This window comes from Lonchura striata, chromosome 2 (genome assembly GCF_050655825.1).
Source record: "Lonchura striata isolate lonStrDom1 chromosome 2, ASM5065582v1, whole genome shotgun sequence".
NCBI lineage: Eukaryota > Metazoa > Chordata > Aves > Passeriformes > Estrildidae > Lonchura > Lonchura striata.
The window spans coordinates 99489624-99504103 of NC_140704.1; the positions used below are offsets into that span (position 1 = coordinate 99489624).

The following is a 14480-nucleotide window of genomic DNA, read 5'->3' on the forward strand; positions in this document are numbered from 1 at the left end:
AATGAGCAGCCGGCAGGGCGGGCGGGGCGGGGCGGTGGCGGGTGGTGATAGGGCCTGCGGCGGGGCCTGCCGAGTGCGCGGGGGCGGCTGCGGCGGTGCGCGGCGGCGCGGGAGATGGCGGGCTCCAGCGAGACCGAGAAAGAGCCGTGGCGGGGCCGCTACTACCGGCTGGAGGAGGTGCAGAAGCACAACAACAGCCAGAGCACCTGGATCATCATCCACAACCGCATCTACGATGTCACCAAGTTCCTGGACGAGGTGGGTGCCCGCGTTGCCGGGACGCTGCGGACGCCGGAGCCCCGCGGGGCTCGCTGGCGGCTCCTCGGCGCCCGCGCTGTGCCCCCGGCGGGCTCCGCTCCGGCGCTTGGGAGCCGCGCTCGGGGCCGCGGTAGCGGCCGGCAGGAAGAGCCGCGGGGCGGGCCCGGGACCGGGCGTCTCGGGCAGGAGAATCCCGCGGGTGCCGTGCGCGCCGGCTGCGCCACCGTGTCATCCGCTGTGAGCCCGCCTGGAGCTTTCGGATTTGAATTTATAGTAAATAAGGACAAGGAGACAAAACTGGAGTCAGTGTGGAGGGCTGAGATAGGCGGGCTGGCTGTGTGAATCTTGGGTACCAAGAGTGGGGCCGAGTCCATCGGCTTCTTGCTTTGGTGTGCCAACTGAAAATAGAGTGAAAAGTGAAGACTTAGCTGGGACCCAGAGCCGTATTATCTTGTGAACTAAAAGGTCAGGAACTCCTCTCTTCACACTATTGTAGTGTGTGTTGTATTATGGAATAGGAAAGAAACTTCACAAAGTACCACAACATACAAAGTATCACAGATCTTGGGGTTACTCTAATAGTCACAGAAGCATAAAATTGTTTGGATTGGAAGAGGTGTTAGAGCTCCTCTCATTCCAGCCCCCTGCCAAGACACTTCCACTAGACCAGGTTACTCCCAACCCTTGTCCTTGAACCCTTGTCCTTGAACATGTGCAGGGATGTGGAATTCCGAACTTCTCTATGCAACCTCTGCCAATGTCTCACTCCTGTCACTATAAAAACATTCTTCCTTATATCCAGTCCTTGCTAAAGCCTCTTGGTCACAGTGGCTTGTGCTCCTGTCTGCCAAATACGTCTTGGGTAGCCTTAAGCCCTGGGTGGTCTTTTTTTTTGCAGGATGCAGCATTACATACAGGCTGTCAGGTTCAGAAAATTAGGGTGGCTCGCACTGCTGCCCTAATTGGCTCTGTGCAGGGATGTGTGGTGCTGCAAAGCTGCACCAGTTCCAGCTCTAGCGTAGTGCACTACAGGCAAGTTCAATTCCTTCGGCCTGTTTTGTTGGACTCTTTTCTTTCCAGTTAGTGGTTGATGTTTTTGATCTTTGGCAGACAGCAGTTGATGTAATCATTGATAGTCATGGTTAATAAAGAAGCATTTTAGTTACTGAACTAAAACATTATTCAGTGGAAATGCAGAAATAAAACTACTACTTTTTTTGCAGTAATTGAATGGCACTGGGATTTAGATATTTTGAGTTTTCTCTCTTGCTCTGTATTTCCAGTTAGCAAAGGTAGAATCACAGGATCAATTTAGTTGGAGAAGACCTTTGAGATATCATCTGGTCTTTCACCAAACATCACTGTGTCAATTAGACAATGGTAGTGAGTGGCATATCCAGTCTTTAAAACTGTCAGGGACAGTGACTGCCACCTCTTTTGGCAGCCCATTTCAATGTCTAATCACCTTTCTGTGAAGAAATTCTTCCTAAAAGCAACCAATTAAAAAGTGTATGGTAGGCTCACATTAATTTCTTAAAGAATACAGTTTAGATGGGTAGAGACATGATGGATTTTAAGCATCAGTAGTTCTGTAGCCCCATCTTGTTTTTTGTGCTTGTAAACTTCCAACTCAAAGGAGAAACAAAGCATTTTTCAAAGGAGGGTTGACAAGCAATTTTTCAAAGGCAGTGTTGACACAGGTATTATTTCATTCTTAAGCTGTGTGTCAATGCAAATTGTTTGGCTTTTCAGCAAGGCAGATTATGAAACTGATCTACTGACTCTTCCTTCATTATTTCTCATCTAGCTGTGCCCCTGGTCATCTTCATCCATTAGTTATGGACATTGCTGTATCGTTATGCAGCCAGGGCCAGTTTAATTATAGAAGCTCTGGAGGAGAATGCACCTTTTTGTCTAGTCTGAAAAACTGAATTAGCTTTTGGGAACTTGATCAGTTTTGATTGATACATAATTGTGTTGCTTGTGCATATTGTCCAGATTGAGAAGGCAGAAACAAAAAGACACACCTTAGAAAAACTGTAAACCTAACCCCATCCAAGACAAAAAAAAACATTTGGCAAAGAAAAATCCAGTATCTAATGAGTTTTTGAGTTTAAGTAGTTGCACAGCCTCTTCCTTCAGTACATATGGTGAAATTGGTAAATATTAGGAGGTATCACCTTGGGTAAATTTCTCCAAGAAAACCTTATTTTCATCCTTCAGGCCAACACTGATAATTTGGTAGCATATCAAGATAATTCAGTTTGTAAGTATTTAAATAATTGGGTTTTCGACAATGTAGGGAATGTCTTGAGACACTCTGGTATGCATAAGTCAGACTTCAACCTCGCACTAAACAGCTTTCAATATAACATGGCTGGTTTTGAGCTGGAATTTCAAAGACATTCTGAGATAATCAATGAGATTGTTGGAAATAGTTAGCCAAAATATTTTAAGTGAATCTTAAACTTTCCTAGGGAAAGTTCTTTGACATTTTAATATTCATTGTGCTGGTGATTTTTGAAGCTAGCCACTTGCTGGTTCATTCCAGAATCCAGTAAAAAATCAATGTGGGGGTTATGTTAGCTGTTTCAATAGCATTATTGGTTAAAGTCAGGTTTATTTCTTGTAGTTCCTTTTAGAAGTAGAAAAGCTTAACATATTTTATGACTTAAATGTGGGCCACTGAAATTTGAATCCAGTAGTATTAAAAAGGGTGGACTGCTAAAGCGTCACCTCACTCATGCTCTTCCCAAGCAGTACGTATCAGTTTACTGGGGAGTGAAGAGCTGGGAGCAGCGGCTGAGCTGACCTGTCCTGTTTCTTAAACCAATATGCTAACTTTTCAGCTACTGTATTAATCTATGGAAATATTTTCTTATTAATGATGAAGCTGAAAACTTTACTGTGCTTCAATCTTGAAGTCACCTTAGATGCTCTTGTGCTTAATATGTGAAAGTGTGATGCTGTTTTTCACTCCATTTCAGTAGTTAAAGGGTGTACTCCCTCTGTCCAGCTGTTGTGTCTTAATGGAGCTTGTAGGTGTTTAGTGGAACTTGTTTGGCTTTGGGGAACAATCAGCCTCTGTGAACACTTGATTGAAGTTAGATAGGAAATGGGCTGGGGTTGGAGACATGTATGTGTTGGAGTGGAGGCATCACATGGTGTGACCCATAGTAGCTTGGCTTCCTACAGGGCAAGGCTTAAAAAAGATCATATGAAATACAGAAAAACTGCTGAATGAGGAAACAATTGTGTGCTTTGATTATCTTACCTATGAGGTTAATGAAGATTCCAGCAACTGCTTTTTTTTAGTCAGTTTGATTTTTTCTTTGGCTTTTTGTTGGTTTTGTTTTTTGATTTTTTTTTAAGTGGCAGATGTTGGGGAAAATTCATAGCTTGAATATTCATCTTTGAATTTTCTTTTATTTTCCAAGTGTGGGAGAAGAAATCAAGAGACCTCAGCTTTTGGAATGCATTATTTAAAATGTCTTGGCAAGAAAGAGTATTCTTGAAACCAGAAACTTTGATGTTGTTTGTCATTAAAGGCTGTTGGGCCTGTGTTGCAGAAGATTTGGGAAACCTTTTCCTTAGCTTGAGGTCTTGTGTACCATGCAGTGGCTCACTCACCCTCCTGCCCAGTGTATGAGGAGGAGAATCACAAAAAGGTCAATATAAGAACAGTCTAATAAATGAAATAAAGTAAATGTAACAATAATGGTAATGATAAAGAGAGAGAGAAGAAGAAAACCCAACAGAAACAAATTGTGCAGCATGTATGTGTTCTCTGCTCACTGACTGATACCCAGCCTGCTCCTGAGCAGGGATTGATGGCTCACAGACAACTCCTCCAGTTTATGGGTGGAGTGTGACATTTTGTGCTGTGGAATATCTCTTTGCCCATTTTGGTTCAGCATTCCTGGCTGTGCTTCCTTGCTGGCAGAGCATGGGGCACTGACAAGTCTTTGACTTAGGTGAGCACAACTTGGCTGCAACCAAAGTATGAGTTTATCAACAATATTATTCTCATGCTGAATCCAAAGCACTGTAGTGTATCAGCTACTAAGAAGAAAATGAACTGTATCTCGGCTAAAACCAGGATATGGTCCTATGTCATTTAAAGGAAAATAGCTACTAGAAGTGCATGTGTCCTCACAGAAGGATGTCATGGCTATATCTGTATTGTAGATAGTTACATATATGAGGAGTTTCTTGTTCTGGAAACCAACTATGGCATTCATCTAATATTAATCTAATACAGATTTATTTAGGTTAATTCAATTGTTAGTGGTCTAAGAATTCAGCAAAAACATTACTGGTAAATATTTTTTTTTCCAATATGGTATGAACTTGTGCATCCATAGCACTTTTCCTAAACTTCTCCTAGAATGGACAGCTGCCACTAAATGTGTTTTGTAATGCTGCTCAAGTAAAGTGCAAAAAGCAAATATTGCTACATAGGAGAGAGTACATTTTTCATCATGACACAATAGAACAATAAGTTAGATTCATGCAGTGTGATGGTGGTGTAGAGGAATAGCATAATTCCTTCCATGTTTAAAGTTGTGATCAGCTTGCACTGGAAGATGCCTTTATTGGCACATTTGGAGTCTGCCAGTGAACCATGGGAACTGTTCCTGCAGTCTGAGGATCAAATCCAGTGTTAACACTTCTTGAAGCTCTGATGAAGCTCGCAGGAGAATTTGAAAATGTTTTAAGAAATAGCACTTCTTGGCACTTATATATGAAACTCTGCAAGCTGTATCTGTTTTGTAAGTCAGTAAATGGGCACTGTTGTGGTTTAACCTCAGTGCCCTGCAGCCCCTTGTTCAGTGCTCCCCACAGCCCCTTGGTGAGATGGGGAAGGGAATTAGGGAAAAAAGATAAAATGTGTGGGTTGAGATAAGAACAGTTTAATAACTTAAATAAAATATAATAATTGCAACAAAAAGGAAGACAAAAAATATGCTAACCCATGCCCAGCCCCCATTGCCAAGCAGCAAGCTGCAGGCCTCAGCCAGCTCCTTGCAGTTGGCATACTGGGCATGATGTTCTGTGGTATGGGATACCACTTTGGCCAGTTCAGATCAGCTGTCCTGGCTGTCCTCCTTCCTGGCTTCTTGTGCACCTTCTTGCTGGCAGAGCATGGGACATTGAGAAGTCCTTGAATTAGGGTAAGTGCTGCTTAGCAACAACTGCTGCATCAGTGTGTTATCACCGATTATTCCTATATATCACTGAATCGTAAGCATTCATATCCCTGAATCCAAAAGCACAGCATTGTACCAGCGTCCAAGAAGAAAATGCAACTCCTTCCCAGCTGAAATCAGGGCAGGCACCAAGCTACTGGGTATTTCATTTGCACTTTATCTAAAAGCCTAATGATAGTTTTCAAAAATACACTTTCAGAGAGAGATCTTCTTTCCTAGGCTCCTGACATTCTACATGAGCTGTCAGTTTCTGTCCTGAAACTTAAATAATGATAGAAATAATTTGGAGGACTCTTTTCAGGCTACATGAAAATGCCCTTGAAATAAGCAGGCATTTGTCTCTCTCTCCTGCATAATAGAGCTGATGTTCTCTGGGTACTCCTGGCTCTGTCACTGCCCCCTTTCTGCTTTTCATTCCTGTAGTGTAGAAAGGGAAATGTGAATTTATGAGACTGCCACTAATGGAGACCTTTGCTGATCTTCCTGAAAGTTAAATTGGACCCTAGATTTCATTCCTTCAGTGTAGGAAGGGAGAGGTCACAGGAGTTTCAAAGGTAGTTATGATTTAATAGCCTTGAACTATGACACTGAGAAATCTGTATGGCCATAGCAAGGGGGAGAGAAGTGGGTATTCAGGATGAGGTGAGTTGGACTTTTGACCCAGATGAGAGCAGAAAGATTTGCCTTATCTAAAACTTTCTAATGTGCTGCTGTTGGGAATCTGTGTTCTGTAGTAGTGTTGGTTCTGTATAGATATTTGTTATGCATATAGCTTAGATTATTTATTATAAAGGGTATGTCCTAGGAATGAGCTAGGCTGTTGTAATTTATCATCAAAAGCTTTTTCATTTCCCCTGAACTACAGTTTTACCTGCAAGAACTCTGATTACTTTTATCAACAGGATTTTGGTTTAGGAGTCACTATCTCTATAGCCCTGTGGGCTTTCCAGTTCCAGGGTCTATCCAGAGGATCTTCATTAAAGTAGCAGTTCTGGTAGCAGCCTTTGTTTACCAGGCAGAATCGTGAACAAAAGCCTTGTATAAACAAGCTTTGGGAAACTCATCCAACCATGAAAGATGCTCATTTTTTGACAGAAGAGTCAGTTCTTGCCCTTTGTGCGAGACATTACAGTTGCTCTCTTTCATTAGGGGAGGTGAAATCTTTTCATTAATTGCATGTATTATGTGCTAGTTATTTACAGAGGGTTTGTAAGTTCATACCCTTAAGCAGAGGTGGCATCTAAAAGCAAAGTGTTTAGCTTCAAAGTACTTCTTTCATCAATGTCTAGTAGGTTATAATTAACATTGTCTGGTAGATGGCTTAAGTTTGGGATTCTGTGTGTGATTCTCCATACTTAGCCTTGCTCATGTCATAAAAAAATTACCAGTTTTCCAGCTGTAGTGGCAGAGGTCAGGATGAATTTGTCCTTTTCAGCTGACCTGTCATAGTCAGTCAGAGGGTTGGTAGAAAGGATTGGTTGCAGTCACTGTCTTGATATTGATATTGTGGTTTGTAGACAGAGGGATCAGTTGCTAATTAGACAAAAAACTAGTTCTACAGAGAAAAGCTGGAGTGCCTCTGTGGTGCTGCCCATGCTGCTATGTGATTGCTTTGTAGTGGCACAAGGGAGGGATTTGAGAGCACAAGTTAGTACACGATCATTCTGTAACTGGCAAACCTGCAAGTAGTTTGTTGAAGTATTCCATGAAGTAATTTTAATGCCGATGCAGTTATGTTGGTAGGTATCCACTTGTTTGGCTGGATGGTGGATTTTTTTTGGTGAGGTAATGTAAACCATGTGGTCTTTATGACTTGCTGGAGTAACTGGTATTGTATGTGCTTGTATGAGTGGAGTTTGGATTCATTGCAATGCATGAGTAGGAGTTTACATGCTGCTTTTCAGGTGGCTTAACTTTGAGGCCTTTTGCTGCTTGTTGATACCTTGTCTGTCAGGCATGTTTTCCAAGGAATTGTGCCATCTTTTCTGCTGAAGTTGGTCTCATATGTTTTTCTATCTGGAAGGGCAAAATTCTTTAGCATGGTATTAGAAAATCTAAACCCACATTGCTGAAGAAATTCTGTGAGGATTTAGTTGAGGTAATGTCTTGGAGTACTGGTTAGACCCAAGTTCAGCTTCTTAAGTGCCATTTCAAGGCATTGAACTTGAGTGCTCTCTCAACTTTTGTCCATTCCTTTCCCTGAATACTTACCAGAATGGATTCAAGGACAGGATTTTGGTGAGCATGACATATTTGCAGGTTGCTTGCATAATCTTTACTCTGCTTGTACTCTTCTGACTGTTTTTGGCTCAGCTGCTGAGTCTAATCTCTCTATCAGTTGCTTAATCTTGCTTTTGCTTAGTCATGGTCCTTTACCCTAATAAGTGCTAATAAGTGTGGTATCTTGGCTCTTTAAAAAGTGTTGTGTTGGTGTTTTTTTTGTTTTGTTTTTATTTTTTCTCCCCTCAACTTCCTTAATCTGTAAATAAATGTCTCCGTTTAATGTGAAGATTCAAGTCATGGAGTTCTGGTACTGCTGGAAATTCATAGCAGTAGTTTGGTTCAACTCTATGATCAAATACTGGTTTTGTCAGAAGAGAAGTTTTGATATGAGATTAATAGGAGGATTTGAATTAAGTGCTAACCTGTATTGCCTAGACTAGTAGAAATGCCATTTCTTTAACCTGTGGGCTTTTTGGTAAGCTGTTCTCCCCACAAGATGACCCTAAATTGTAGAAATTTGGCCTGTGTTCTATAATATTATATCTTGTACTCAGAAGCATTAAAAACTGAATTCAGCTTCAAAAGCCTTCTATCTTCTCTACAGTGCTAATATCTATTCCATGGTTGCCTTAATCCAAGGCAGTACTAGTAAGTGCTTTTAACTTGTTTACCTAATCATTCCCAATGCTTATGTAATACTTTCCTGCCTGAAAGTTGAGTGGTGTATTTTTGTGGCACGTTACCTGTTAGATGAATAAGTAACTGGGAGCTGAGGAAATGCACTGAACCAGATGTGATAAATCTTGTAGTATATTCAGGTGGAGTTATTTGATAGATAAAAACGTACTTCATAAAAATTTCATAAAACTCCCAAAGTGCATCCTGGGGAAGAATAAAAGTTAATGGAGAACAGGGGTTTATGTTAAGGGAATGGTGATGGATTGAGGTATTAAAAGATCCTGGGAGATGACTTCTCTGTATCTCAGGGGTTTTATCAACAATGTGGTTTTGGGATTCCATTGTCTATGAAAACCAAATTGCTATTCTAGGGTCTTGAGTGAGTTTTCAGTTGTGCCTAATCACTTCCAAAGGAGAAGTCTTACATGATATTTGTACCATCATTTGTTTTGGAAAGGACCCTTAAACTCATCTGGCCCACCTCCCTGCTCAAACCAGGATTAACTAGAAGGTCAGATTCCTTAGGACCTTGCCAGCTTGTTTTGCCAATGCTTGATTCACATCTTGTAAACAGATTTTTTTATCTTCCTGGAATGTTCTTGCTGCAGCTAATACTATTTTGGCTTTTATCCTTCTGCTGTATAAAGCATTGCTTGGATAAAAATACACATTTCCTAAAGAAGTGGAAACACAGAATGTAACTTCAGATGATTGTTGTGCTGTTAAAATACAGACTGATTCCCACACAACTTTGTAAATGCCTTAGTTGCAAGGGGTAATGCCTCTTGCTGCTTCTTTGCCACTGAAATAGAGACTTAGCTTCCTTGGTTTTGGCTGCAGAGAGTACATAAAGCTCTGTAGTTATTCAGAAAGGCTTATGTTTACTCTAGGAAGTCTAGCCACTGATTTTGCTATTTCTTAATTTTAGAAATGTAAAAATGCAGAATTTCCATTTCTAGAATGTGAAATGTATTTCAGTAACAAATTCAAACTCATTAAAAATTGCAGCACCCAGGAGGTGAAGAGGTCCTTAGGGAGCAAGCTGGAGGAGATGCTACTGAGAACTTTGAAGATGTTGGCCATTCCACAGATGCAAGGACACTGTCAGAATCCTTTATTGTTGGGGAACTTCATCCCGTGAGTATGAGTGTATCCTTACTTTTTTGTTTACTATACTGCTTTTGCTTCCAGTTATTTGTCTGGTAATTACTTCAAAATCAAGAACTGCTAGTTGGGTTGGATGCCAGTCCTGCAGCTGTTTGTGGATGGACCTAGGTTTAAGATAGTTTCCCTAATGTGAAGGGATTTGATTAGTGTAGCATAAGGATAGTCACATCTTTTGGCGATTTAAATTGTCTTACAGCTTAGTTCTTAAATAAACTGAACATGGAATTCTGTAATTTCTGGTATATACAGTCAGTTCTGTAATGAAACTCTGTAACTCCTGAAGGTGGTATGTAAGACTGTTTAGACCTTTTCTTATGCCACTGTGCAGAGTGACTACTGAACCACTTTCATGCCTTCCCCATTGCAAAAACCTATCTACCAGGCTCCCACCTGCATCGAAAGGTGCAATCCTGGGTCTTCATATGTATGTCTAGAAAATGGTTATTATAAGCTTTGTACTTCTAGTTTGTTGCTCTGTCTTCCCCTCTCTGTGTCCTGACATTTTTAGCTGTGTCATGCTTCTCTACTTGTGGTTTCCAGGCTTGTTTATGATCAGTTCCCACTGCATCATCTGTCATGTCCTCTTTTTTATACTGTCCATCCCATTTCCTGTACTTTTAATGAGCACCATTCTGCTGTCTTTAGTTTTGAAGTATTTCTTTCTAGCTGCAGAGCTGCTGCTTTGGCTTCCTTCAGCTAGGCTATAGTTAAACTCTCCTGCATCTTAATAGTTGAAAACCACTGTTTGGAGGTTTAGGCTGCTTGTGTGTCTGTCTGCTCTACTTTACTGCCCACTCCTGCCTCTTCTCTTTTCCTCTTGTTTCATGTAGATCTTGTCTTGCATTTGGGGTAAAAATCACTGTTTTGAGAAGCCTATTGCACAGTAAGATTCCTGATCTTGTTTGTCTCTTTTATCTCAGGTCATCTCTTGATAACTATTACTAATGTAGCTTGTCCTAATAAGAAGTGATTTGACTCTGATGCACATTTGTGCATTTGTGGCTTTGCCGTTTATTTCTGATGCCACTAACGTTGTTCTTAACCTGGCTATCAGTCTAGTTCTTCCTTGTTTGACAAATGCCTGTTTTGACTTGATATGAAACAAACAGCTTAGTGGTGTAATGTACAAATACAGCACTGACAGGATTATATATTGTTGGGCTTTTTTTGACATGAATATGGCTGTGCCAAGCAGAGCTTTGAGTTTATGAAAGATGCCTAGATTTTGGGACCTTTGGTCCAGTGGACATTGGCACAACCAGTTAGTTGACTTTACCTCATAGTACAAGTACAGTAAGCAGAATCTATATGATTGCAGTCAATGTATAAGCTAAGGTTATGAACTCTCCAGAGACAAAGGAAAGGTGAAAACACGGGCACAAAGAATAATGAAATTTGTTGGAGGCTCAGGTTTCACTTCTTCATTGCATACTGGGGAATATTATTTAAGGAAGTGATCTTGTTTATGTTAACTCAAAATCAGTCACTGACATCTCTCTTGCAAGTCTGTTTTTACTTAGGGAAAAAGACTTGCATAATAACAGAATGAATAGCAAACTGAATTTAGTGATAAATTGTATCAGTTTGGTTTTGTTGTTAATGCTTTAGATCTTGTCTAAATGTTGCTTGGCTGTTTTCTCTTGCAGGATGATAGATCCAAGCTTCAGAAACCAACAGTAAGTGTGTTTCTTGAAATGCCACATTGTTTCTTTTGGGCATTACAGACAGTGTCCTAGTGTTTGTGTATGAATGGTATACCCCCAGAAAAAGAAACAATTCAGTGTAAGTGCAGTGTTTCAGGTTTTAAATCTCTTAGACCTGTTGATACTGCTTCAAATGGTTCTTTCCCTTAACAGTTATTTCCTTTGTTTGGCTTCATATGAGTGGGTTACTAAATGTGATAGCATTATGCTATAGCAAAATCCTTCATTCTTTAAATTGATTGCAAATGTTCTGGTACCAGAGCAAGTAATTTTGCAGTAATGGATCTTGCACCACTAAATTTAGGTAGGGTTTTAATGCTTGGATTTTTAAAATAAACTTTAGGGTCATGCACAAGTAGAGTTACCCTAACAAGTCTTCATGTAAATTGTGCATATATACCCAACTGGGATTTGACCTCGTAGTGCTGCTTTTTCTGTGGAAGCAGAACAAGAAGTCCAAATCAGTATCAGGAGCAACTATAACAATTTGACTGATTCCTACACAATCTGAAACACCACACTAAAACCCCTGAGTTTAATTTAATAAACTTTGTAGATGTAAATTAGTAGCTTTCTTTATGTAGTTTTGATATAAAAACTATTTGTGAACTAATTCCAAGTTTTTTCAATTTGATTTTAGTCAAGGAAAGGATTTTTGTCTTATAAAAATGATGACTAAAACTTTTCAAATGTAGCCCAAGGTTGAAGTCAGCTTCATAGAAAACTTACAGAAAAATTCTTGTTGATAATGTTTTAGGAATTTGATGGCATGTTAGCTAAAGAAAATGCTACTAGCTAGCTTATAATACAACAGAACTGCTGTAGGAATTAGGAGAAAATGCTTCCCAAATGCATGCACTGAATTGTTTCTGAATTAGTCTCACTTGATGAGTTTTGAGAAACTGTGGGGCTAGTTAAGGTGGAGACGGTTGTCTTCCTGAAGTAAATATCTTCTTATGCTTTGCTTTCCAGGAAACTCTTATTACCACTGTTCAGTCTACTTCCAGGTACAGTATGACATCTGATGTCAAACTTGAAGTTCCTTATGTTTTTCTGAAGAAAGCTGAATAGCTTTTATCTGCTGGAAGCTGAGATATCAGGGGGTGGTGCATGAAAATTTCTGTTCTGTGTAAAGCCCAAATTGGCATCTTGTGCACCACTTTACAAGTGTGTTAGCTTACTAGGTAGATACTTTTCTCATATTGGCAGGTGTCAGTATCTATCAAATGGTTTGATTTGCCTTTATTTCTGGAGTCTGCCACATGAAGGGAAGACTTAGTGCCATTGCCAACTATTTTACTGACATGGGTGCCTTGCTTTTAAAATTTGCTACTGATATTGCATCTAAGGGAAATAAGAGGATTCTGTGTATAAGAAGGAAGATATGTCAGAATTGGGAGGGGGTTTAAAAACACTGGAATACCACTGAATCAAAAACTTTTTAAAGTTCTACCCTGCTGACAGTTGCCTACTACTGAAGCCTCAGAGGACTCTTCTATGACCCTCTGAGTTTGGGTGCTTAGAAGTGTCATGTGATGCTGCTATTTAAATAGCTTTTGAATGAATGTCAGTCTGGGCAGCACACAATGACTTTAAACGTGCCTAGGGTTTTGTGCTTCTCTAGTAAGCAAACTTCTTGAAGTTTTAGTACAAAACTTTACTGTACAAGCTTCTTCCATACAAGCTTCTTCCATATTGCTGGCCAATCCAGGTGTTCTATTACCTAGATTTTGAAGTAGTGTTGGAGTGGGTAGAAAGGACTTCTTTAAGCAATGACTTTTTATTTTTAATTTTTATATTTTGCTGGTTGTGACTTCCTAAACTGTTTTGTTTTTTTAATTTCCCTTTAGTTCATGGTCCAACTGGGTGATCCCAGCAATAGCAGCGATTATCGTGGCCCTGATGTATCGTTCCTACATGTCAGAGTAAATGCCTTACTGAGAATTAATGCAAGAAGATAACACATTCTCTGGAAGAAAATATAAGCAATCCTAACCCAATATGTTCCTGGAGGAAAGCCTGATGTCTGAAGAAAAATACAAGTTTTTCAGAAAATGAAACAATTCTTTTTTCTGCTGTGCACTTTTCTTAATGTTGCCTTCTTATATGCTGCTGTGAAGTGATAAAAAGGCATCATTTTTCTTTTTGTATAACACTTACTCTCTAATGAATTACTTAGGATAACTGTATTGGTTTCTGTGGTAGAATATTATTTTGTATGTAACACTGATTCTGGTTATTTTTCTTTAATCTGTAGTAGGGTCATTAGGACTCTCTTATACATTTTATAGCTTTAAAAAACTACCAAAACTGTGTACATGTACACAACTTAACTTAAAAACATCATGTTGTCTTTTTAAATGTAGTATGAATGAAATGCAAGTTAAATGTAATGAATAAAACTGAGTGGAGTTATAGGTGCCTGGAAGTGGGTTGGGCCACTATGATGAACTGGGGTTTTTTTCCATTTTTTGACAATTGCTCTTATAGTTGTTAAAGGTAGTCATACTAGCAAACTGTTCTGTTTGTCTCCCATTGAAAAATTCAGGTGAAATATGAAACTCAATGTTTGGCCCAATAATGTCTGTCTCATTTTTGTGAAAAATAACTCTTCTGTTCAAAAAAGGCAGAAAAAAGTAACTGCTACTAAATAGTACTGTTCCTGCCGAACACTCAGGTGACTGTAGAATTTGTTCTGGAACTTTTAGCTTTTGATAAAATCTTCAACTTTGTCAAGTACATTGTGAGGGGAAAAACTGATAAATTAAATCTATTTCTGACTCTTCTGTTATGTGCTTTGGTGCTTCATTATGAAGAGGCGACTGTTTTCACTGCTGAATACAAGATAACTACAAGTTTGCATTTTGTGGTGAACATTTTTAGTCATTTGTAAATGATCATGAATAAAAGTTTAATTGGTTACACCTGCTGGCTCAAACATCTTGACTTCCAAATTATTTTAAGGTGTTGAAAGGTATATCCTATTGGGGCACTTCTCAGAAATGCACTTAAAGTAGCTCCTATCAACTTCATATTAAGCAGTAACTTTTGTCCATGTTTGTCCATGGCTATCCCTCTGAATATGGTGAAACAGTTTAAAACTTCAAGCTTTATTGGTATTTTTATAGATAACCTTTAAAAAGGATGTAACTCAGAGTTAGTATTTGGAATCACAAATCAAGTTTAATTTTTAAAACAAGACTTAAGTCCATATATCTAGGCAAGGCAAAAAAAAAAGGTT

The 14480-nt window shown here is 39.5% G+C and overlaps 1 protein-coding gene across 1 annotated transcript; it reads left to right on the plus strand.

Moving 5' to 3' along the window:
• Nucleotides 1-73: 73 nt before the first annotated feature.
• CYB5A (cytochrome b5 type A) lies at nt 74-14163 on the plus strand. The gene is made up of 5 exons (XM_021530865.3): nt 74-258; nt 9378-9506; nt 11183-11212; nt 12212-12246; nt 13090-14163. The coding sequence occupies exons 1-5, from the start codon at nt 115-117 to the stop codon at nt 13166-13168; spliced, it is 417 nt and encodes a 138-aa protein (XP_021386540.1). The 5' UTR covers nt 74-114; the 3' UTR covers nt 13169-14163.
• The last annotated feature ends 317 nt before the right edge of the window (nt 14164-14480 follow it).

Excerpts from the sequence above, each read along its gene's own strand:
- CYB5A (XM_021530865.3), top strand. The coding sequence starts at position 115 with ATGGCGGGCTCCAGCGAGACCGAGAAAGAGCCGTGGCGGGGCCGCTAC. Across the intron at positions 11,213-12,211 it reads CCAAGCTTCAGAAACCAACA|GAAACTCTTATTACCACTGT; the intron begins GTAAGTGTGTTT and ends TTTGCTTTCCAG. Across the intron at positions 12,247-13,089 it reads ACTGTTCAGTCTACTTCCAG|TTCATGGTCCAACTGGGTGA; the intron begins GTACAGTATGAC and ends ATTTCCCTTTAG.